This window comes from Mobula birostris, chromosome 2 (genome assembly GCF_030028105.1).
Source record: "Mobula birostris isolate sMobBir1 chromosome 2, sMobBir1.hap1, whole genome shotgun sequence".
Classification (NCBI taxonomy): Eukaryota; Metazoa; Chordata; class Chondrichthyes; order Myliobatiformes; family Myliobatidae; genus Mobula; species Mobula birostris.
Window position 1 is genome coordinate 171,469,272 of NC_092371.1, and position 25,446 is coordinate 171,494,717.

A 25,446-nucleotide genomic window follows, 5' to 3' on the forward strand; every position below is an offset into this window, starting at 1 on the left:
CGGCGGAACCACTTCTACTGACAGGAGAGGGGCAAATGTGGGTTATTAGTGCCTTAGAACAAGTCGCTTCAGGCAGATGTGGCTTGTCAGCTGTGGTTGTCAGCTCGTCTAGGAAAAGGAAAACATTAATCTCAAACCTCCACTGCCTTGGAACGATACCCACTCATTTGGAAGGCTTCGGAAGTTAACCCTGAGTAAAAATCCAGAGCTGGAGTCCATTATGTTGAGTTCAACATCAACTTGCAACTCCTGTGATACTGCCAGTGCCCAACTTTATTGGTCTCTGCCGTTCCTTTGGGTTCATCAGCACCTGCCAGAATAAAGGTGGATGGAGACTTGCAAGTGTCAAGGCCACAGTCCTGGAAGAAGTACGAAACATCCATAGGTATGTCAGGATGATGACCCCTAAGGACGACCTATGAAAATACCTCAGACAACAGACAGGAGATATGGAAATGGAAGTGGGTGAAGCAGAGCCAGAGAACCAGAGGCCATAGCAGGACAGGCCACAGCACGGGATGCACCATCGCCAGATATCGGAGGTGGCTGACATGTGAATGTCCTACCAATGCCTGGACATGGCAGGACTGAGGGACAGCACAGAGGTGCTGGTCATGGCTACACAAGAACAGGTGCTGAGTAGAAGCAGGGGTCTATCACACCAGGCAAGATCCAAGATGCAGACTGTGCAAGGAATCCTCTGAAACCGTCCAGCAGGGTGCACGATGCAGGCAGGGACAGCATACACTGAACAGCACAACCAGGTTACAGGAATTGTGCACAGGAACATCTGCACTGAGTATGGATTGGACACTCCCAACTCCAAATGGGAAACACACGAGAAGGTCGTGGAGAATGACAGAGCTAAGATCCTGAGGGACTTCCAAATACAGACCGATAAGCAGGTACTGGCCAACCAACCAGGCATAGTAATACTGGACGAGGATCAGAAGAAAGCAATCGTAATAGATGTGGCAATCCCAGATTAAAATAACATCAGGAAGAAAGAATATAAGAAGCTGGAGAAATAGCAGGGCTTGAAAGAGCAGATAGAAGGGAAGTGGAAGGTTAAAGCCAGAGTAATCCCAGTGGTGATAGGAGCACTTGGAGCTGTGACACCTGGACTGGGAGAGTGGCTCCAACAAATCCTGGGATTAGCATCGGAGATCTCGGTCCAGAAGAGCACACTACTAGGAACAGCAAGGATCCTGTGCTGAACGCCCAAGCTCTCAGGCCTCTGGTAGAGGACCTAAGATTGAGGGTAAAATACACATAGGTACCACCCATAAGGGATGAGAAAAAATGTTTTAAATGTTTTATAAAATAGTGAGAAGCGGTCATGGGGATTGTTCATTGTCCGTTCAGCAATCTAATGACAGAGTGGAAGAAGCCGTTGCTGAGACAGTGTGTGACTTCAGGCTCCTGTACCTCCTCTCTAATGGTAGTAATGAGAAGAGGGCATGTCCGAGGTGGTGAAGTTCTTTGATGTGGATGCAGCCTTTTTGAGGCATTGCTTTTTGAAGATGTTTGTGATGCTGGGTAGGCTGGTGGCCATGGTGCCCACGATGGAGCTGGCTGAGTTTGCAATCCTCTGCAGCTTTTCTCTGATCCTGTGCAGTGGCCTCTCCATACTAGATGGTGATGCTCCTGAGACCCTTAGTGATGCAGCCCTTGCTGAGAAGTATTGGCTCTGTAACAGTTGCCCCATAAAGATGGGGGTGGATGCGGGGGCAAAAGGACAAAATGGGCAAGAAAAAAAAATACAGACTTTTAAAAACATCAGGCACTTTCTCTGTCATTGTGTCTGAGGGCCAATTTCCAAAGCTTAGCCATTTTCATGTATGGCTAGAGGCTCACGTCCTTCTGAAGATTAAGCTTTGACTGAGTCCAACAAAAAGACCTTTTCACGGGCAAAAATACATGTCTGCAGTTTTCCTTTTGAATGCGCATTAAGTCATCTGTTGATTTTGGACCAAGTAAAATTAAATGAAAGTAATCTAATTTATTTTTTCATAGTCCATACTTCTAAGACATTTAATTATAAAGTGTCTACTGTAACCTTGCAAAGATACTTCTGAAAAGTGATGTGGAAGTTTCTTTGATAGGTGCAGTCGAGGTTTCTTTGATAGGTGATGCAGCTGCACATATTCATTAAGATACTCACTTGTTTTTAGTGGAGTTGTGCTTGGTTTCATTGGGAAACATCTTAAACTAATTTAAAGTGGAGCACCTGAACAAACATGTTGTAAAAGTTGTACAAGTGGGCTATTTCAAGGAACGCCATTGGGCTGGAGTTTGTAATTTCTCTTCTACAGCTGACAGGCTGCCAGGCGGAGGAAGTTTAGATCTGAATTAATATGTTTGTAACAGTGGAAATAGAATGGAAACGGCTGTAACCACAAATAAAACGACTCCATTCACATGGGCCAGCATAGAACATTTACTAGCAAAGTACAGACTCTGGCTTTTAACACCATTAAGCATTGCCTTTAAAGGTAGCTTAATAGATTAATTGTTTAAATTGTCCTCATATGAATCAATACAAGCCTTTTCATTAGACAAGATGAAAACTTGATAGCACATTTGGGAGGCAGATTCCTTTACAACAGCTAAAGAGATAAAGATTGGCTTTATTTATCACGTGCACATCAAACATACCGTGGTAGAGGCAGACATTTAAGAGAATCTTAAAGAAAATGCTGGATTATGGGCTGTGTAGAAGGGAAGGGTTAGATTGATTATGAAGTGTGTTTATATAGGTCAGCACAACATCATGGACATCGTATGCTGTACTGTCCTATGTCCTAAATGCGTTGCTTTGCATCCGAGGATTATAGTGGGGGCCGCAAGTGTTGCCTTGTTTCCAGTGCTGACATAGAATGATCACAACTCATTAGCCCTACCCCCTACGTCTTTGGAATGTGGGAGGGAACCAGAGCATCCTGAGGAAATCCATTCGGTCATGGGGATGACAAACCCCTTACAGGAATTGAATTCTGACTGTGCTACCATGCCACCCCAGAGACCCTGCCACTCAGAAATTCTCCATATTGCAAAACTATTTTGTACAAATTGCTCAGCAGGAAACTGCTTGATCATGGAATGCCAACAAGGAGCTGGGTGGGGGGAATAAAAGGAGGCGGGGGGAGGGGAGGAAATGTCAGTTTCCTGTTTCAGGTTCAGTCCCTTGAATTGGGTTTGGAAAGTGTTTGTTATGAGCAGCTGTGCAGTCTCACTGTGCTACATTTTACAGTGAAAAATGAGACTCATATTTTGTAAAATAAATTGTTTACTTTGCCAACATAAATATCTACGCATGGAATTGGTAGACATGTCGGTAAAATATTAGTGATCACGGTTACTCAGAAAAAACCCAAGTGGGGAAACTGTTCCCTAATTGCTAAACCAAACCAAATGATAAGCTCAATGTTTTAGGCCAAACCTTACTCACCTGGGCGCACCATCTGTAAGTATTGTCAGCGGCATCCCCATACCTGTCCTCAGCCAGTCCTGAGGCAGAAGGGCGATCTTGCTGGCCCAGTTTTTCTCATTAACTATCAGGTCATTGGCTGCAGTCTACCATCACTGTGCACAGGGCAAAGAGGAGGGCAGGAAAAATCATTACGGACACTACCCTCCAATGCAAACTGCCTTTTCTGAAAGCTCCCTTCTGGAAAGCACTATAGGGCTATTAAAACAAAAAAAAACGCCATCATAGAATTTTCATCCTTCCCCCGCCCCCCCAGGAAGTTAGTCTGATCAACCATTCTGGTTAACCACCCCTCCCCCTCTATTACCTCAGTCACTGGACTGCACTGTAAACACTTTAAACTACTTTTTACAATACAATGCTAATATTTATATAATTATGCACATTTTATTCCATATCTGCTTTCACCTGGATCCTTGATCCTTGATCAGCTCTCTCCCCTCCTTCATTTTCCTGCCATCTGGTCTACATTAGAGATGATTTACAGTGGCCAATAAATGTGCCATTCAGCACGTGGTTGGGATGTGGGAGGGAGCTGGAGCTCTCGGGAGAAACGCATGCAGTCACATGGAAACCATGCAAACTTCACACAGACAGTATCACTGATCAGGGATGAACTCGGGTAGCTGAAGCTGTATAACAGTAGCTCTATCAGTTCACTCTTGAAACCTGCAAGATTATAACAAGCTAAGTGAGAAAGGAGAACTACTGGGTTGACTGTTACAAATCTGAATAATCTTTTTGGAGTCCGTGCACTTAATTGGCAATTTCAGATTCATTTATTTATCACATGTACATTGAAACATGCAATGAAGTGTGTCATTGGTGTGAACAATCGACACAACCTAAGGGTGTGCTGGGGGCAGCCCGCAAGTGTCACCTCACATTCCAGTGCCAACACAGCACATCAGGGCAGTACAAGTAGCAACAACCTCAATAAACCAAAACAACGACAGCAGAACCAGCTCCTTTCCCACCCACTCACACACGCGTGTACAAAAGCTCCTGTGAAAAGATGTTGTAGGATGGTTTGGCGTAGAAGCTTATAAGATAAGATAAGATCTGCTTTATTTGTCACGGGTACGTTGAAAGATTGGAACACACAATGAAATGCGTCATTGGTGTCAATGACCAGTACCGTCAGAGAACGTGCTGGGAGCAGCCTGCAAGTGTCGTCCTGCCTCTGGCACCAGCTCGCATGACCACAACTCAGTAACACTAATCTGTATGCCTTTGGAATGTGGAGGGGAAATGAAGCACTTGGAGGAAATCCACGTGGTCACGAAGAGATCGTACAAACCCCCTAAAAATGGTGGGGGGAATTGATCTCCGATCGGTGATCACCTGGCATTGTAGATCATTGTGCTGACCACTGTGCTATCATGCTGCTCAGGAGGTCACGAAAGAAGTAGACAAACAGTGCCTTTCTTCCAGGGCCAGAGAGACTAGTAATGGGTGGCATGCACTTAAGGTGAGAGGGCATGCATTTAAGCTGAGAGGAGTAGTTCAAAGGGGATATATGAGGCAAGTTTTTTACACAGAGAACGGTGGGTGCCTGGAATGTACTGCCAGGAATGGTGGTAAGCACCATAGAGGTATTTAGGAGACTCTTAGATTGGCACATGAATGTGCAGGGAATGGAGGGATATGGACATTGTGTAGGCACAAGGGAGTAGGTGTATTGGCTTAATTAGTTTGCTACAACGCTGAGGCCCGCAGGGCCTATTCCCGTGCTGTGAGGATTGATGTTTCCGCTGAAGATTTGCATACACTCAGGTTGCCTTTGCATTCCTTTCAGGTCGGACTATTAACATTAGATCAGCTGGCCTAATAGGAAGACATGGACCACAGTCCAAGCAGCCCTTCATGGTGGCCTTTTTCAAAGCCAGTGAGGTACTGCTCCGTTCTGTCAGGGCTGCCAACAGCAAACGCAAAAACCAAAATCGTAACAAGTCCAGCGGCTCTCAAGATTCCTCAAGATTATCCGGCCCTGGAGGTATGTAAGCCTAATCTTGTACCTGAAGTTAAGGAACAAAGTTACGTCATCTTTCCCAGGTCTCTTGGAAAGTCCTTTACAATTTCATCTCCTATTATAATTACTTGCTGACCAAACTTTGCACATGTTCTTTCTTATTGCTTTGATTGATTGGAATGGTGACCAAATTTGTCTCTTTATTTAGCTTCTTTTGTTTACATGGAAATTTAAAAGAAACATTAAAAAAGAATTAAAGTCAGAGAGTGGTGAGAGTGTGGAATGAGCTGTCAGTGGAGATAATGGGTACAGGTGCAATTTCAACATTAAAGAGAAGTTTGGATAAGTACTTGATGGGAGGGACATGGAGGTCTATGATCCAGGTGCTTGGCAATGGGACGAGATGGAATAAAAGTTCAGCACAGACCAGGTGGGCTGAAAGGCTTGTTTCTCTGCTGTAGTGCTCTATAACTTTATGACCTTATGACTTTGATAATGAAAAGACCATCAAGGGTTAAAGTATGAGGAGCATTTGATGGCTTTGGCCTGTATTTGCTGGAGTTTAGATGAATAAGGGGGAAACTCAGTGAAACTTATTGAATATTGAAAGGCCTGCAGAGAATAGACACAAAGAGAATGTTTGCTATAGTGTGGGAGTCCAAGACCAGAGGACACAGTTTCACAATACAAGGAACACACACAAAAAATGCTGGTGAACGCAGCAGGCCAGGCAGCATCTCTAGGAAGAGATACAATCGACGTTTCAGGCCGAGACCCTTCGTCAGGACTAACTGAAAGAAGAGGTAGTAAGAGATTTGAAAGTGGGAGGGGGCTGGGGAGATCCGAAATGATTGGAGAAGATAGGAGAGGTAGGGGTGGAGCTAAGAGCTGGAAAGCTGATTGGCAAAAGGGATACAAGGCCGGAGAAGGAAGGGAATCATGGGACGGGAGGCCTAGAGAGAAAGAAAGGGGAGGGGAGCCCAGAGGATGGGCAAGGAGTTGATCATGGACACCTTCAAGGCGATTGCGCAACCACCAACTGCGACTCCAGCCTTGAACTCCAGGCTGGATCTTCACGAGCTGCTATTGTGACTCCCGTCTCTCCTTCCCCCACCACCACTCTGCAACCCCATCTCCCTCAGATCCCACCGTCAGCCCCTGGGCCCTCAGAGGTTCCATCTTCCTCTCACCCCAACCATCCCCTCTCCACTGACACCCCCAGCCTCCCCACTCCGGCCTCTGATCCCAGCTCTCAAGATTCCAGCCTTGAACTCCAGGCCGGGTCTTTATGTGCTGCTATTGTGACTCCCGTCTCTCCTTCCCCCACCACCACTCTGCAACCCCATCTCCCTCAGATCCCACCGTCAGCTCCTGGGCCCTCAGAGGCGCTATCTTCCTCTCATCCCAACCCTCTCCTCTCCACTGACACCACCAGCCTCCCTCCCCCTCACCCCTCTGATCTCACTTCTCATCCGTGCCGGGTCTTTACCATCCCCTTCGACCTTCAACTGTTGAGGCAGAGCGTTCTGTCCTCAGTAAGGGGCTTACCTTTGTTCCCCTTCGCCCACAACTCAGCGAGCTCCGGGCTCGCCATGACGCTGAACTCTTCTTCCACCGGCTCTGTCTTCGAACCTACTTCTTTGGCAAGGACTCTCCCATCCCCACTGATGACTCCTTCTCCCATCTTCAACCCTCCTCCTCTTCATGGACATCCAGCTCTGGTCTTCTGCCTGCTCTGGATCTTTTTATTGCTAACTGCCGATGGGACATCAACAGTCTCGACTTCACCACACCTTGTTCCAATTCCTACCTCACTCCTTCCGAACGCTCTGCTCTCCACTCCTTCCGCACCAATCCTAACTTTACTATAAAACCCGCCGATAAGGGGGGTGCTGTTGTAGTCTGGCGTACTGACCTCTACCTTGCCGAGGCACAGCAACAACTTGCAAATACCTCCTCTTATTTACTCCTTGATCATGAACCCCACTAAGGAGCACCAGGCCATTGTCTCCCACACCATCACCAACCTTATCAGCTCAGGGGATCTCCCATCCACTGCTACCACCCTTATAGTTCCCACACCCTGCACTTCCCGTTTCTACCTCCTACCCGAGATCCACAAACCTGCCTGTCCAGGTAGTCCCATTGTCTCAGCTTGCTCCTGCCCCACCAGACTCATTTCTGCATATCTCGACACTGTCTTATCCCCCCTTGTTCAATCCCTTCCCACCTACGTTCATGACACTTCTCACGCTCTGAATTTTTTCAATGATTTTAAGTTCCCTGGCTCCCACCACTTTATTTTCACCATGGATGTCCAGTCCCTCTATACCTCCATCCCCCACCAGGAAGGTCTCAAAGCTCCAACATGAGGAAATCTGCAGATGCTGGAATTTCAAGCAACACACATAAAAGTTGCTGGTGAACTCAGCAGGCCAGGCAGCATCTCTAGGAAGAGGTACAGTCGACGTTTCGGGCCGAGACCCTTTGTCAGGACTAACTGAAAGAAGAGCTAGTAAGAGATTTGAAAGTGGGAGGGGGAGGGGGAGATCTGAAATGATAGGAGAAGACAGGAAGGGGAGGGATGGAGCCAAGAGCTGGACAGTTGGTTGGCAAAAGGAATATGAGAGGATCATGGGACAGGAGGCCTAGGGAGAAAGAAAAGGGGGAGGGGGAAAAGCTCTCTGCTTCTTTTTGGATTCCGGACCTAACCAGTTCCCCTCTACGACCACTCTCCTCCGTTTAGCAGAATTAGTCCTTACTCTTAATAATTTCTCCTTTGGCTCCTCCCACTTCCTCCAAACCAAAGACGTAGCCATGGGCACCCGTATGGGTCCCAGCTATGCCTGCCTTTTTATTGGCTTTGTAGAACAATCCATGTTCCAAGCCTATTCTGGTATCTGTCCCCCACTTTTCCTTCGCTACATCGACGACTGCATTGGCGCGCTTCCTGCACGCATGCTGAGCTTGTTGATTTCATTAACTTTGCCTCCAACTTTCACCCTGCCCTCAAGTTTACCTGGTCCATTTCTGACACCTCCCTCCCCTTTCTTGATCTTTCTGTCTCTATCTCTGGAGACAAATTTCCTCCTTTTTTAGAGAAAGGGGCTTCTCTTCCTTCACCATCAACTCTGCTCTCAACGCATCTCTCCCATTTCACGCACATCTGTTCTCACCCTAACCTCCCCACTAGCAATAGGGTTCCCCTTGTCCTCACCTACCACCACCCTAGCCTCTGGGCCCAACATATAATTCTCCGTAACTTCCGCCACCTCCAACAGGATCCCACCACTAAGCACATCTTTCCTTCCCCCAACTTTCTGCTTTCTGCAGGAATCACTCCCTATGCGACTCCCTTGTCCATTCGTCCCCCCCATCCCTCCCCACCGATCTCCCTCCCGGCACTTATCCTTGTAAGCGGAACAAGTGCTACACATGCCCTTACACTTCCTCCCTCACCACCATTCAGGGCCCCAGACAGTCCTTCCAGGTGAGGCGACACTTCATCTGTGAGTCGACTGGGGTGATATACTACGTCAGGTGCTCCCAATGCGGCCTTCTATATATTGGCGAGACCCGACGCAGACTGGGAGACCGCTTTGCTGAACACCTACGCTCTGTCCGCCAGAGAAAGCAGGATCTCCCAGTGGCCACACATTTTAATTCCACATCCCATTCCCATTCTGATATGTCTATCCACGGCCTCCTCTACTGTAAAGATGAAGCCACACTCAGGTTGGAGGAACAACACCTTATATTCCAACCTGATGGCATAAACAGTGACTTTTCTAACTTCCGTGAATGCCCCACCTCCCCCTCGTACCCCATCCCTTATTTATTTATTTATTTATTATTATCATTTTTCCCCCTTTTTTCTCTCTTTTTTCCTCCCTCTGTCCCTCTCACTATAACTCCTTGCCCATCCTCTGGGCTTCTCCCCCTCTTTCTTTTTCCCTAGGCCTCCCATCCCATGATTCTCTCTGTACTGTACCTCTTCCTATAGATGCTGCCTGAACTGCTGCGTTCACCAGCACTTTTTGTGTGTGTTGCTTGAATTTCACAATACAAGGATATCTCTTTAGAACAGAGATGAGGAAGGATTTCTTTAGCCAGAGGATGTTGAATCTGTAATTAATTGCCATAGACAGCTGTGGAGGCCAAGTCATTGGATATAATTAAAGTGGTTGACATGTTCTTGATTAGTAGGGGCCTCCATGGTTATGGGGTGAAGGCAGGAGAATGGAGTTGAGAGGGGTAATAAATCAGCCATGATGAAATGATGGAGCAGACTCGATGGGCTGAATGACTGAATGGTCTTATGGTCTTATTAAATCTGCTTCAGTTTCCTTATTATAAGTTTGTGACATATCCAACCACAGTTAAACCAGGTTCCTGTTCTTAGAGGATGTTATGTCTAGTGTGATATAGATTTCATGCTGCCAACTTTGACCTTCTATAAAACATTTTCTCTTCAATGTATCTGTCATTCCAAATTTTCCCAGTGTTCACTGTAGGTACTGATGATTTGATTAAAACCATGATGTGGTAACTGTGATTCATTTACATTACAGAAATAGGTCCTAATCAGTAGTCATTTACCAGAAGTATAATTAAAGAGTTAGATGACAAGAACGTCTTCTAACTTCCTGCTTCCGAGAGTATACATTGGCAGTCAGATTTGCCTGTATTTTATGCAAGCACCCCTCAGGGCATGGTTAGTTATCAGAGCATGCTGCTTACCATGGTAAACTGGATTCTACAAGCACTGAGAAAACTTAAAAATATGCTGGAAACATCCAGCAAGAAAGCAAAACTATTCCTGTCAAGTTAGTTAATGTAATATTGAAATCTGTTCTCTGATCCTGCACCCCATCCATGACAAAAATATGTTAAGTAAACACAAAATAATGTGCAGATGCTGGGGTCAAAGCAACACTCACAACGTGCTGGAGGAACTCAACAGGATGGGCAGCATCCATGGAAAAGATCGGTCGACGTTTCGGGCCGGAACCCTTCGTCAGGACTGAAGAGGGAAGGGGCAGAGGCCCTATAAGGAAGGTGGAGGGAGGGTGGGAAGGAGAAGGCTGGTAGGTTCCAGGTGAAAAACCAGTAAAGGGAAAGATAAAGGGGTGTGGGGAAGGGAGGCAGGGAGGGGATAGGCAGGAAAGGTGAAGAAAGAATAGGGGAAAACACAATGGGTAGTAGAAGAAGGCGGAACCAAGAGGGAGGAGGTAGGCAGCTGGGGGAGGGGCAGAGTGACATAGGGATAGGGGAAGAGTGACATAGGGATAGGGGAAGGGAGGGGGAGGGAATTACCGGCAGTTGGAGAATTCTATGTTCATACCAAGGGGCTGGAGACTACCTAGACGGTATATGAGGTGTTGCTCCTCCAACCTGAGTTTAGCCTCATCATGGCAGTAGAGGAGGCCATGTATGGACATAAATATGTTAAGAATGTTTCATAAACACTAGGTATTCTGCAGATGCTGGAAATGTGGAGGAACTCGGCAGGAGTGGAAAGGAGTGGAGAGTGGATCATATCAGAAAGGGAAGGAGGAGGTACTCCAGAGGGAGGTAATGGGCAGGTAAGAAGGAGCCAGAATGGGAAATGAAAAAAGAGAGGGAGGGGGCGAGGGAGGATAAATTACCGGAAGATAGAGAAATTGATACATGCCTTCAGGTTAGAAGCTACCCAAATGCATTATGAGGTGTTGCTCAAGAGCATTCGTTATGGGCTCTACTACATATACACAAGAAAAAAGATTGAAAAGCAAAACACAGCACTTTCCTGTTTATGGATTTCAGGCTCCAATAAGCTACTTGGGCAAACTTTTGTAAGTTGCTGAAGAGATTGAAAACTGTGCTTAATTCGCCGTACAGTTCACACAATAGTCAATCCTCTGTTTGTTTTCCTTTCTGCTTTCCCAAATAGTAATGACATTGTTTATGGATAATGAGTATGATTATGTTTGATAGAGTAAAGAACTTATTTTGGGTGTCTTAAATACTGTACTTAAGACTCAATTGAAACAGAATAACAAAAATGTTATTTTTAATTGTGATAATTAAAAACATATTTAAAAGTATGAGTCAAATATATACAGTATATTTCCGAGGTCAGTATTTTAATGAATGATCAATTTTCCAATCAAATTGGAAGTGGAAGGGTCAGTTAGTAAGGAGAAAGAATTCAGAAGGAGTAAGGGCGAGGGGGAGAAGTTACCGTCAGGTTGGATGCTACCCAGAAGGAATTATGAGGTGCTGCTCCTCCAACCTGAGTGTGGTCTCATTGTGACAGTTGAGTAGGCCATGGACACACATGTCGGAATGGGAATCTTTTTCCCCATTCTAGCTCCACTTTTACCTATTAACTTCTCCTCACCTACCTACTCCTCTCTTTGGTGCCCTTCCTCCCCCATCGTCCACTCCCCTCTCCTATCAGTTTCCTTCTTCTTCAACCCTTAACCTCTTCCACCTATCACCTCCCAGCTTCTCACTTCATCGCCGCTCCCCTCCCCACCCACCACCTTCCTCATCTGGCTTTACCTATCGCCTGCCAGCTTGTACTACTTCCCCTCCCTCATTTTCTTATTCTGGCTTCATTCCCTTTATTTTCTGGTCCTGGTGAAGGGTATCAGTCCAAAATGTTGACTGTTTATTCCTCTTCGTAGATGCTGCCTGACCTACTGAGTTGCTTCAGCATTTGTTTCCATTCATGGGAGAGTCAAAGACCAGATGGCACAGACTCAGAATACAAGACATCCCTTTAGAACAGAGATGAGGAGGAGTTTCTTTAGCCAGGGAGTAGTAAATCTGTGGAATTTAATGCCACAGGCAGCTGTGGAGACCATTGAGTATACTTAAAGTGGAGGTTGATAAGCTTTTGATTAGTAAGGGCGTCAAAGGTTATGGGGAGAAGGCTGGAGAATGGGGTTGAGAAGGATAATAAATCAGTCATGATTGAATGGCGGAGCGGACTGAATGGGCCAAATAACCCAATTCTGCTCCTGTCTTATGGTCTTATGGTCTAAGAATTAGGGTAAGTATATCTAAATTTGCATTTTTCAAGTTTGGAAGCAGTAAGTGTCTATGTGGACCTGGATGCTCAGTGAAGTTCTCAATAAGCATCAGGATTGGGCTATTGGATGCGTTGTCAGCTTGTCCACACTGCTGCAGGAAAGCAGCGTCTATCATCGAGCATCCTCACCATCCAGTCCATTTCTCTTCTCACTACTACCATTGGGCAGGAGATTCAGGAGCCTAGGTCCCACACCACCAGGTCCAGGAAAGTTATTACCCTTCCATCGTCAGGCTCCTGAACCAGTGTGGGTAACATCACTCACCTGTTTCCACAACCTCTCTTTCAAGGATCACTACAGCATATGTTCTCAATATTATCTTTTTACTTGCTTATTATTTGCACAGCTGGTTTTCTTTTGCACATTGGTTGTTTGTGGTTCTTCTGTGATTGCCTGCAAGTAGATGAATCCCAGGATAGTATATGGTGACAAATGTGCACCTTAATAATAAATTTACTTTGCTTAAACTGCAGGCTGAAGTTTATCTTTCACTCAACAGATTACAACACCAGTGAGCAGAAACAAGCATGCAAGAAGCATGAACTCTACGTCAGCTTCCGGGACCTGGGATGGCAGGTAGAGAGTTCCTTTCCCCCCCGTCTCTGTCGTGTTCTTGGAGTGTTATTTTATATTCTGGTTTCCTCTGAAGTGTTGGCACTGGTTAACTGAACTCTGAGGACTTGCACTCATTCCTCAATCATATTTTATTTTACTTGTGCACGAGAACAGCAGAGCACCTGTCACCATGCTTTTCTGAATTCTGAACAGGGAAATGCCATTTTTGCACAAAATTGGCAAGTAGTTACCAATATTCACCCTTTGGTAAATTTGTATCTTTGAATTCTTTACTTGCAAAATCAATCACCATTCACAATGCAGGTGTTAAAGTCAACAGAAAGTACAAGCTAACAACTGATGATATACTTAAACAAGAGAAAATTTGCAGATGCTGGAAATCCAAACAACACATGTAAGGTACTGGGGGAACTCAGCAGGCCCGACAGCATCTATGGAAAAACGTACAGAGGGTGTTTCGGGCCAAGACCCTTCATCAGGACTGGGAAAAAAAAATGAGGAGTCAGAGTAAGAAAGTGAGGAGAGGGGAGGAAGAAGCACCAGGTGATAGGTGAAACAGAAAGGAGGAGAGGTGAAGTAATGAGCTGGAGAGTTGATTGCTTAAAAAGATACAAGGCTGGAGAAAGAGGAATCTAATAGAAGAGGACAGAAAGCCGTGGAAGAAGGAAAAGGGGGAGGAGCAGCAGAGGGGGGTGATTAGGTGAGAGAGGGAAATGGGAATGGGGAATGGAGAAGGGAGGGTCATTACCTGAATTTCAAGAAATTGATGTTCATGCCATCAGGTTGGAGGCTACCCAGATGGAAGATAAGATATTGCTCCTCCAACCTGAGTGTGGCCTCATTGTGACAGTAGAGCAGACCATGGACTGACATGTTGGAATGGGAAGTGGACTTAAAATTGGTGGCCACTGGGGGATCCTGCTTTTTCTGGAGTTCAGAGCATAGGTGCTTGACGAAGTGGGCTCCCCATCTGCGTTGGGTCTCACTGATATACAGGAGGCCACACCGGGAGCACCCGATACAGTAGATGACCCCTACAGACTCACAGGTGAAGTGCCGCCTCAGCTGGAAGGACTGTCTGAGGCCCTGAATGGTAGTGAGGGAGGAGGCATAGGGGCAGGTGTAGCACTTGTTCCGCTTCCAAGGATAAGTGCCAGGAGGGAGATCAGTGGGGAGGGACGAACGGACAAGGGCGTCGCGTAGGAAGCGATCCCTGCAGAAAGCAGAAAGTCGGGGGAGGGAAAGATGTGCTTGGTGGTGGGATCTCGTTGGAGATAGCAGAAGTTACGGAGAATTAGGTGTTGGATGCGGAGGCTGGTGGGGTGGTAGGTGAGGACAAGAGGAACCCTGGTGGGGGCTTGGGCTGAGGGCAGACGTGCGCGAAATAGAATGTTTTGAAGCTGGTAAAATAATTGTGCCTTAGCTGGTTACATGTGTGTTTCGCATCTTTTCATTACATTCTTATCTCATCTTCAGCAAATGAAATGACTCCGATGACCTGCTTTGCAGACAGAAACTATGCGCTTCAAATACCTTCCTTGCCTGTGCTGACTGCATTCTATCTGCAATCTGCCCTTGCCTGGACATTATGTTAAACCTTCCCTTACCACATTTTCCGCAGTTGGAGCAATGAATATGGCCTACACTGCAGATGACAGGAAAATTGGTGGAAAATGAAGGTGGTTTGTCAAAAGGTAGAGCAGGAAGTAGATGAACTGGAAATATGGGCAGAGAAATGCAGATTGAGTTTAATATGGACAAGTTTAATGCAGATTGAGTGGATAGTGTTGTTACCCCATCCACCTGTCTTTTCTGCGGCTGGGAGGAGTCTGTGTACTTTGTTGATATGGAGTATGAGAGTTTGCAGGCCCTGTTTGAGTAACTGAAGGGGTTGTTCCTCATGTTCTGGCTGCACTCCTGATCTATGGTCACCCACTACAGAGGGAATGGGTCGCTCAGGGAATCTACAGGTAGACTTGATCCTGGGCCTGGCCAAGATGCCCATTTGCAAGCTCATGCGGTGGAAGTCGAGGGCTTTGCCTGAGCCAACTACCTGTCTCTCTTCTGAAGTTACATTCGTGCCCGAGTGTCCTTGGAGAGGAGCTTGCGGTATCTATGGGCACAGTGGGGGAGTTCTGAGAATGCTGCCCCCCAGGATATTGAGTGTTTTGTGGATGATAGTAACCGTATTTTAATTTGATGTTGTAACTAGTTTTGTAAATCCCAGATCCTTGTGTGTTTTTTCATGAGTGAATAAACTTTTGTAGTATTGTAAAAAAAGGGACATTGATAGCCTGCAGAAGTGGCAAATGGAGTTCAACCTCAAGTAGTGTAAAGTGATTCACTTTGAAAGGTTGAATATGAAGGCAGAGTGAAGGGTTAATGGTGGGATTCTTAGCAATGTTGAGGAACAGAAGTATCTTGGGATCCACATCCATACATCCTTCAAGGTTGCCTCACAAGTTGATAGGGTGTTTAAGAAGGCGTGTTGCCCTTCATTAGTCAGAGGATTAAGTTCAAGAGCCGTGAGGTAATGTTACAGCTCTATACACAACTGGTTAGACCACATTTGCAATATTATGTTCAGTTCTGATCAGCTCACAATAGAAAGGATGTCAAAGCTTTAGAGAGAGTGCAGAGGAGGTTTACCAGGAAGAGTCATAGAGAAGCACAGCACAGAAATGGCCTTCATCAACCGTGGGATTGAGTTCAAGAGCTGTGAGGTAACGTTACAGCTATATAAGACCTTGGTTAGACTCCACTTTGATTGCGTGGAATGAGCTGCCAGCGATGGTGGTGGAGGCAGATACAATAGGGTCTTTTAAAAGACTCCTGGATAGGTATGTAGAGCTTAGAAAAATAGAGAGCTGTGAGTAACCCTAGGTAACTTCTAAAATAAGTACATGTTTGGCACAGCATTGTGGGCCGAAGGGCCTGTTTTGTACTGTAGGTTTTCTATATTTGTATGTTTCTAAACAGACTCTTTGGCCCATCTAGTCCATGCTGAAAACCATTTAAACTGCCGACTCCCAACGGCCTGCACCGGGACCATATCCCTCCATACCCCTACCATCAATGGACCCATCCAAATTTTTTTAAACATTAAAATCAAACTCACATGAACCACTTGTGCTGGCAGCTCATTCCACACTCTCATGACACAAAAGTTGGAGATGTTGTGGATAGTCTGGAGGGTTGTCAGAGGTTACAGCGTAACATCGATAGGATGCAGAACTGGGCTGAGAAGTAGCAGATGGATTTCAACCCAGATAAGTGTGAAGTGGTTCATTTCGTTAGGTCAAATTTGAAGACAAAATATAATATTAATGGTAAGACGCTTGGCAGTGTGGAGGATCAGCGAGATCTTGGGGTCCATGTCATAGGACACTCAAAGCTGCTGTGCAGGTTGACAGTGTTGTTAAGAAGGCGTATAGTGTGTTGGCCTTCATCAACCATGGGATTGAGTTCAAGAGCTGTGATGTAATGTTACAGCTATATAAGACCTTGATCAGACCCCACTTGGAGTACTGTGTTCAGTTCTGGTTACCTCATTACAGGAAGGATGTGGATACTATAGAGAGAGTGCAGAAGAGATTTACACGGATGTTACCTGGATTGGAGAGCATGCCTTATGAGAATAGGTTGAGTGAACCTGGCCATTTCTCCTTGGAGCGATGGAGGATGAGAGGTGACCTGATAGAGGTGTATAAGATGATGAGAGGTATTGATCGTTGGATAGTGAGAGACTTTTTCCCAGAGCTGAAATGACTAACATGAGGGGGCATTGTTTTAAGGTGCTTGGAAGTAGATACAGGGGGGATGTCAGAGTTAAGTTTTTCACACAGAAGTGGTGGGTGCGTGGAATGTACTGCTGGCGACGGTGGTGGAGGTGGATGTATTAAGAGACTCTTGAGAAGGTACATGGAGCTTAGAAAAATAGAGGGCAATGCGTAGGGAAATTCTAAGCAGTTTCTAGAGTAGATTACATGGTCGGCACAACATTGTGGGCTGAAGGTCCTGTAATGTGCTGTAGATTTCTATGTTTCTATGCCGTTTTTCAGGCCATTTTTCCAGCTGATACAGATCCCTCTGCAAGCCGTGATAGCCTTCCTCACTGTCCACTACACAATGTCCAATCCAATTTACTACCTCATCCTGAATGCCAAGCTACTGAACCTTCTTGACCAGCCTCCCATGCATGTCTTTGTCAAAATTGGACACTGCCTGGGTTGGAGACCATGTCTTATGAGGATAGGTCGAGCAAGCTAGGGCTTTTCTCTTTGGAGTGAAGGAGAATGAGAGGTAACTCGATAAAGTTGTGCAAGATGATAAGTGGCATGGATCGAGTGGACACACGGCGACCTTTTCCCAGGACAGAAATAGGTAATACCAGGGGGTGCAGTTTTAAGGTGAATGGAGGAAAGTATAGGGGGAACATCAAAGGTAAGTTTTTTACTCAGAGTGTTGGGTGTAAGGAACACCCTTTCAGGGTGATGGTAGAGACTGATATGTTAAGGGCTTCTAAGAAACTCGTAGGTAGGTGCACGGATGATAGAAGTGGATGGGTTATGTGGGGGAGGGAAGGGTTAGATTGATCAAAGGTCAAGGATCAAGGATGAGCTTTAATTCACCAGATACATTTACATGTTAGGAATTTGCTGTGATGTGTTGGCGTGATCTGCAACAAAAAACAACTTTCAACAATTATAAAAATAAAGAATTGAATAGAAAAAGTCTAATAAAGTTAGAGGTTAAAGGATGCATAAATAAATAAATACTATTATGTATTTACAATGTAAACAGCATTTTAAAATGTGGTTAAAAGTGTTTTCAGTGCAGTGCAGTGGCGGGGGTAATAGATAGAGGAGAGTGTGGGGGAAGCGGCTGACTAGAATGGTTGATCAGATTTGCTGCCTGGGGAAAGAAACTTTTAAAATGGCACGAAGCATTAGAGCAGGTTTAAAGATTGGCACAACATTGTGGCTCATGGGCCTGTACTGCGCATACTGTACTACGTTCTGTGTTCTAAAATGCAGTTATTATTGTTTCAAAATAATGATAGTGTAACTTTTCTGAACTATGTTCCTAGGACTGGATCATAGCTCCAGAAGGATATGCTGCGTTTTACTGCGATGGCGAATGCTCCTTTCCACTCAATGCGCACATGAATGCTACAAACCATGCAATTGTCCAAACACTGGTACGTGTTGTTCTCATAAAAGTTGGATTCCAAACTTGGATTTTACAGATCTGTTAATATATTTTACACCATCTATGTACTGGTAGATGAAGTTTCACCTCTTTGCAGACAAGTTGAAGAAAACCAAGGGGCATAGTCCTGTCATAGGTGGTGGTGCCCCAGTATTGTAGTGGTTAGCATGATGCTATTACAGCCTGGGGTGTTCCAGAGTTCAGAGTTCAATTCCGATGCCGTCTGTAAGGAGTTTGTACATTACGACCTTGACCCCATGAGTTTCCACTGTGTACATCAGTTTTCTTCACATTCCAAAGATGTACTAGTCATTGGTCATTATAAATTGTCTTGTCATTAGGGTCATGTGGGAGTTTCATAGTGGTGCAGCTCATTGGGATGGAGAGGCCTGTTCTCGAAGTAAAATAAATCGATAAGTACATACGTGCATACATACTGTACAGGAGTTTCTGCAGATCCTGAGCAACACAGACACACACACACACACACACACACACACAAAATGCTGGAGGAACTCAGTAAGTCAGGCAGCATCTATAGAGGAAAGTAAACAGTTGATGCTTTGGACTGAGACCCTTCAGGACTGGTGAGGAAGGGGGAAGAAGACAGAATAGTAAGGTTGTGGGAGGGGTGGATACAAACTGAGCAACACGCACAAAACTCTGGAGGAGCTCCACTGGTCAGGCAGCATTCATGGAGGGGAATAAACAGTTGATGTTTAGGGCCAAGATCTTTCATCAGGTGGAAGAGGTAAAGGGCTGAAGAAGTGGGAATCTGAAGAGGACAGTGGACTGTAGAAGAAAGGGAAGGAGGAGGGGCACCAGGAGAATGCAGGGAGAACTGAAGGGATGAGAGGGGAACCAAAATGGGGAATGGAAAAAAGACAGAAGAGGGACAGAGGGAAAAAATTCTTGAAGTTAGGAAAATCAGTATTCATGCCATCAGGATGGAGGCTACACAGGCAGAATGCTCCTCCAAGCTGGGTGTTAAGGTTATGGTATGGAATTGAGCACCCTGCTCTGCAATGCTAGCTATTGAGACCCATGGCAGTAAATGGAGTTAACACTGTATACTGGGTGGCTGGCTTGATTTCACCTGCTTTGTGTCGCCACCTGTAATTAATTTCTAGTCCAGGTATCTTCAATTAATTTTTTTGCATGGATAATTTGTTTCCTGAAAGTGAAAATTTGGATTGAACCTGCCCTTAACTTCGTGCATACTGACTAACAAGTGATTCTCAAAAGTGATTATATTGTAGAATAAACAGTACCCAGCTAATTCAACAAAGTGGTGATGACACAGGATTAAGTTGCATTTAAAGAGATCCCACGGCTATGTCAGTCTCGTTATTTATATGTTTGAACACTGACACAATAAAAACGTACAATCAATTCTTCAATTCCCCCTGCCTCCCACTTTTGCTGTGATAGCAGGTCTGGAAGTTCTCCTGTTGATAATTTGACAAAAAAAAAGATAGCTTGCAGATATTTTAAAAATTCCAGCATTGCATATACATTGCATTATACAATAAGTACAAAGATACCCACAACACCACAGCAGCATAATGTTTAGCTTGGGGTGTTCCAGAATTTGGAGTTCAATTCTGGCACCATCTGTAAGGAATTTTTACGTTCTCCTTGTGACCACCTGGGTTCCTCCGGATGCTCTTGTTTCCTCCTATAGTCCAAAGACTTACTAGTTAGTAGGTTAATTGTTCTGTGATTAGGCTAGGGTTCAATCGGTGGGTTGCTGAGCAGTGTGGCTCAGTGGACCAGAAGAGCCTGTTCCTCGCTTTATCTCCAAAATTAAAAAAAATAAAAGTAGTTTGCGGATGTAAAAAAGTCCTGCATTGAATATTCCGTGCAATGAGAAGATGGAATAGCACCTTTGGGTTTCAGCTTTGGGCCCCCTCTCACTACTGTAGTTCTCTGATACTTTGGTTCAAGTGTTCATTCGAAACCAGCTACAATGAAAAGCAAGCTGGAGGTGCCACGTGAAATTGGTTGCCTGTTGTTACTTGGGTGTCACAACCATTTTTTGGCAAGCTAGTTACCACCATTCTCAGCAAAGCAGAGTGCAGTGCATTGATCCTGAAGGAAATGGAAATTGCCCAAGTCGTAGTTACATTGTAGATCAATGATGTTGATTGACATTTTAAAACAGATTTTTCTGTTTCACCATCATAGCCTTGAATTGTTCACTTTCTCATGAACACTACCTCACTGTTCCTCTTTTACACTGTTTATTGATTTCATTTTTGGTTGTAGTTTATAGTACAATGTCACTTCTTGCACTGTACTGTTGCCACAAAACAGCACATTTCATGACATATGTCGGTGATAATAGACCTGACTCTGATTCACCAGACTGTAACTGGGCTGTGAATTCTTTCAGTTTTTGCATTGTGGGTCACACTATTAGCTCTTGAAAGCCAGTGAAGCAACCTAGCAACCTTTGGGTATGATTGTTTTAATAAGACTGTTTATGGGTAGCTCAATGGCACAGCTGTGGCTAGAGTCACTGCCATGGCATGCTGGAGACCCAGGCTTTATCCCCACCTTGTGTTTTGTCTGTGTCCAGCTTGTACGACCTGCCTCACAGACTTCCTCCAGGTCCTCCAGCTTCTCTCCTATTTCACAAAAATGTGTGGGGTAGGTTATTAATTGGCCATTGTATATTACCCCTGGTGTGTGGTTGAGTGTGAGTATGGGGAGAATTGAAAAAGTGGGGTTTGACACAGAATCAATGGGCCAAAGGGCCAGTTACCGTAGTGAATCTCTTCAAGCATGTTTATCAAAGCTTATGTGGAAGGGTAGCTAATAGATTGAAAGAGTGCAGAGATCATGCTACTAGGACTTGAGGTCCTAAATTATAGGGAAAGGTTGGATAGATAAGGACCTTATTTCCTGGAATGTAAGAGAATGAAGGGAGATTTGATGGATGTATACAAAATTATAAGACACAAGACCACAAAACGAAGTAACAGAATTAGTCCATTTGGCACATCGAGTCTGATCGCCATTCCATCAGGGCTGATTTATTATCCCTCTCAACCCCATTCTCCTACCTTCTCCCTAGAACCTTTGGTGCCTTGACTAACCAAGAACTTATCAACCTCTGCTTTAAATATACTCAATATCTTGGCCTCCATAGCCATCTGTAACAATGAATTCCACAGATTTACCACCCTCTGGCTAAAGAAACACCTCTTCATCTCTGTTTCAAAGGGATCTCCCTCTACTATGAGGTTGTGTCATCTGCTGCGAGACTCATCCACTATAGGAAACATCCTCTCCACATCCACTCTGTCTAGGCCTTTCAATATTTGATAGGTTTCACTGAGATTCCCATTCATTCTTTTAAACTCCAGTGAGGACAGGCCCTGAGCAATCAAAACAGTCCTCATAAGTTAACCCTTTCACTTCCAGAATCCTTCTCATGAACCTCCTCTCGACCCTCTCCAATGCTAGAACATCTTTTCTTAGAAAAGGGCTCCGAAACTGCTCACAATACTCTAAATTTAGTCTGATCGATGTCTTATAAAGTCTCAGCATCATGTCCTTGCTCTTATATTCCAGTCGTCTCGAAATGAATGCTAACATTGCATTTGTGTTTCTCACCACAGACTCAACCTGCAAGTTAACCTTTAGGGAATCCTGCACAAGGACTCCCAAGAGTCATTGCACCTCTGATTTTTTAACATTTTCTCCCTGATTAGAAATTTGTCTATCCCTTTATTCCGTCTACCAAAGTTCAACATTCAAAGTATATTTAATATCTAAGTATGTATACTATATACAACCTTGATATTGGTCTCCTTACAGGCAGCCACAGTACAAAGAAACCCAATAGAACACATTAAAAAAAGACTATCAAACACTGAATGTGCAGGAAAAAAACAAAGCATGCAAACAATAGAAGTAAGCAAATAACATTCAGAACTGAAGTTCATGAAAGTGAGCCCACAGACACGAAGCCAGTCATCACTGCATCCCGTTAGTTGCAGGCCACGGCCTCAGTTCAGTGCAGCGATAAGTAAGCCTTGGGGAGCAGCAAGCTGAACACTGGCCTGTCCCCCTCCTCCAGTCCTGATACCCTGACCTTTCCAATCTGGTCCGGCGCTTAAATCGGTCCTTCCTTGTTCTCGGACCTGGGCCTGACCGCTTCTGTGTGTTGTCAGGTCTGAGTCCCGCCAGCTCGATTTGGCCCATACCCTACCTTTCCAATCTGGCCTGGTGCTTCAATCAGTCAAACTTCAGCTCGTTCCTCACTCTCAGGTCCACGTCCCACAGCCTTGACTCTGCCTCTCCTTGCCTCGGTTCTGAGAGTGGTGAACCTGTGGAATTTTTTTGCCACAGGCATCTGTACAGGCCAAGTCTTAATTATTTAAGGCAGAGGTTTATAGATTCTTGTTTGATCAGGACATGAATGGATACGGGGGTAAGGCAGGAGATGTGGGCTGAGAGGAAAATTGGATCAGCCATGATGAAAAAGTAGAGCAGACTTGATGGGCCAAATGACCCAATTGTTCTCCTATACATTGTGGTCTATGATCTAATTACTTCATCCAAGTCATTGACATATAATGTGAAAAGATTTTATCCCTATACCAACCCCTGAAGCATCTCACTTGTCACCAGCAGTCAACCAGAATAGGCCCTCTTTATTCCAACAGTTTGCCTCTGGCCAATCTGTCAATCTTCTATCCATGCTGGTTTCTTTCATGTAATACCATGGGTTCATATCTTGTTGGGCAGGTGTGACACCTTGTCAAAGGACTTTTGAAAATCCAAGTACTATACTGTAAATGACATCCACTGAGTCTCCTTTGTCTATCCTGTCTGTTATTTCCTCAAAGAATTCCAACGGTTTTGTCAGACAAGATTTCTCTTAATAAAACCATGCTGAATTTGACCTACTTTATCATGCCCCTCTAAGTACCCTAAAACCTTAATAATTATCCTTAATAATGGACTGCAACATCTTCCCAAACACTGAAGTCAAGCTAACTGGCCTATAATTTCCTTTCTTCTGCCTCCCTCCCTTCTTAAAGTATGGAGAGACATTTACAATTCTCCAGTTCTCTGGAACTATTCCAGAATCTAGTGATTCTAGAAAGATTATTACTAATGCCTCCACAAATCTCTTCAATTACCTCTTTCTGAACCCTGGGGTATAGTCCATCTGGTCCAGGTGACTTATCTACCTTCAGCCCTTTCAGGCTTATGAGGAGTATATGCAAGCAGGCTTTTTCCACTGAGGTTAGGTGAGACTAGGTATTGGGTTAAGGGTGAAAAGTGAAACGTTCGAGGGAAACATGAGGGGGAGCTTCTTCACTCAGAGGGTGGAAAGAGTGTGGAATGAGCTGCTAGTGTAAGTGTTGGATGTGGGATTGCTTTCAACGTTTAAGAGAAGTTTGGATAGGTACATGAATGGGAGTGGTATGGGGTTTATGCTGAAGTGCAGGTCTATGGAACTAGGCAGATTCATAGTTTGGCATGGACTAGATGGGCCTAATGTGCTGTAGTGTTTTATGACTCTATGGCTCTAAAGCAGGAAAATGGGGTTGAGGGTGAAAATAAATCAGCCATGACTGAATGGCAGAGCAGACTCGATGGGTGAAATGGCCCAATTCTATTCCTGTATTTGATGGTCTTATCTTCTTTGCTTCTGCAGGTTCATTTGATGTTCCCTGACAACGTCCCCAAACCTTGCTGTGCACCAACCAAGCTAAATGCAATCTCTGTGCTGTACTTTGATGACAGTTCAAATGTTATATTGAAGAAATATCGAAACATGGTGGTAAGATCTTGCGGATGCCACTAACATAAATTCAAGTGGAATGAAGATCCAATTAAAAATTCAGTCCTTAAACCAAATGACTCCAAATTGGGTTTGAAGGTGCTTAATGTACAGTATTGTGTATATAGTACTTACTGTGCTTATAATTTATTTCTTTCAATTAAAGTACAGGAAAATTAAACAGGTGTCCTCAGTCCCTTCTGGTAGTGCACAAGACAACTGTGGTCGACTAAGTATTTATTCAGTAGAGCTGAAAACTGGTACGATTTTAGACAAAGCTTTTCTCTATGGTACAAACATTGCAAAGGTGGTAAATAGTTTAACTTATCTGATTTCCTGCTATATATATTTTTATTAAACAGAGGGATTTAAAAATATTTTTACATCATCTCTTTCTTAATATGTACCACATGTAATATTAGAGGTAAAAATGTTGTGTAATAATTGCCCTATTCATAATGTACTGTATATCTACAAACCTGATGAATATTATTTGAAGTATGCTACAATTCCTTTGGAGACTTTCAATTTTCAAATGTGTTCCAATTAGTTATTTGCATCTATTCAGTCCAGCAGTTCAAAATATTAACACCTCTTTATCAAAATACTACAACAAAATAAAAATTAATTTTTACACGAGATGGCTGCGCATGTTGGGATTTGGGCTTAACGAATCTGCCCCGTTGACAATGTAATTTTACAGCAAGGTCCGTTGATCGGGCACACTCAGAATTTCCGGACTATTCCAAGTTCTACACAGACACACCATAAATTTACTTTTTATAAGACATTACAACGTAGAATAACACATTTTCCAACAAAACTGGTAAGTTTAAAGGGAGCGACACACAGTCCAGGCATGCTGCTGAGTTCCTCCAGCATTTTGTGTGTGTTGTTTGGATTTCCAACATCTGCAGATTTTCTCGTCTTGCGTTTAAAGGGAGCACAGGGAACGGGATTCTGGTGAATCAAAAGGGATCGGCATCCCGGTGTGTCTAAAGGAAACGGGATCCCGGTGTGTCTAAAGGGAACGGGATCCCAGTGAGTTTAAAGGGAACTGGATCCCGGCGAATCTAAAGGGAACAGGATCCCGGCGTGTCTAAGGGGAACGGGATCCCGGTGTGTCTAAAGGGAACGGGATCCCAGTGAGTTTAAAGGGAACTGGATCCCGGCGAATCTAAAGGGAACAGGATCCCGGCGTGTCTAAAGGAAACGGGATCCCGGTGTGTCTAAAGGGAACGGGATCCCAGTGAGTTTAAAGGGAACTGGATCCCGGCGAATCTAAAGGGAACAGGATCCTGGCGTGTCTAAGGGG

The 25,446-nt window shown here is 44.6% G+C and overlaps 1 protein-coding gene across 2 annotated transcripts in view; it reads left to right on the top strand.

The window, feature by feature from the left end:
* The window catches only part of bmp5 (bone morphogenetic protein 5), a 148,615-nt gene extending 123,835 nt beyond the window's left edge, over positions 1 to 24,780 (top strand). Inside the window, exons 5-8 of one of the 2 annotated variants that reach the window (XM_072251092.1) lie at positions 5,289 to 5,486; positions 13,041 to 13,117; positions 18,207 to 18,317; positions 24,006 to 24,780. In XM_072251092.1, the coding sequence (XP_072107193.1) occupies positions 5,289 to 5,486; positions 13,041 to 13,117; positions 18,207 to 18,317; positions 24,006 to 24,155 (536 nt within the window). In that variant the 3' untranslated portion in view covers positions 24,156 to 24,780. The remainder of the gene's footprint in view (positions 1 to 5,288; positions 5,487 to 13,040; positions 13,118 to 18,206; positions 18,318 to 24,005) is intronic. The other variant, XM_072251093.1, reaches the window with a different exon arrangement.
* Positions 24,781 to 25,446: the final 666 nt, after the last annotated feature.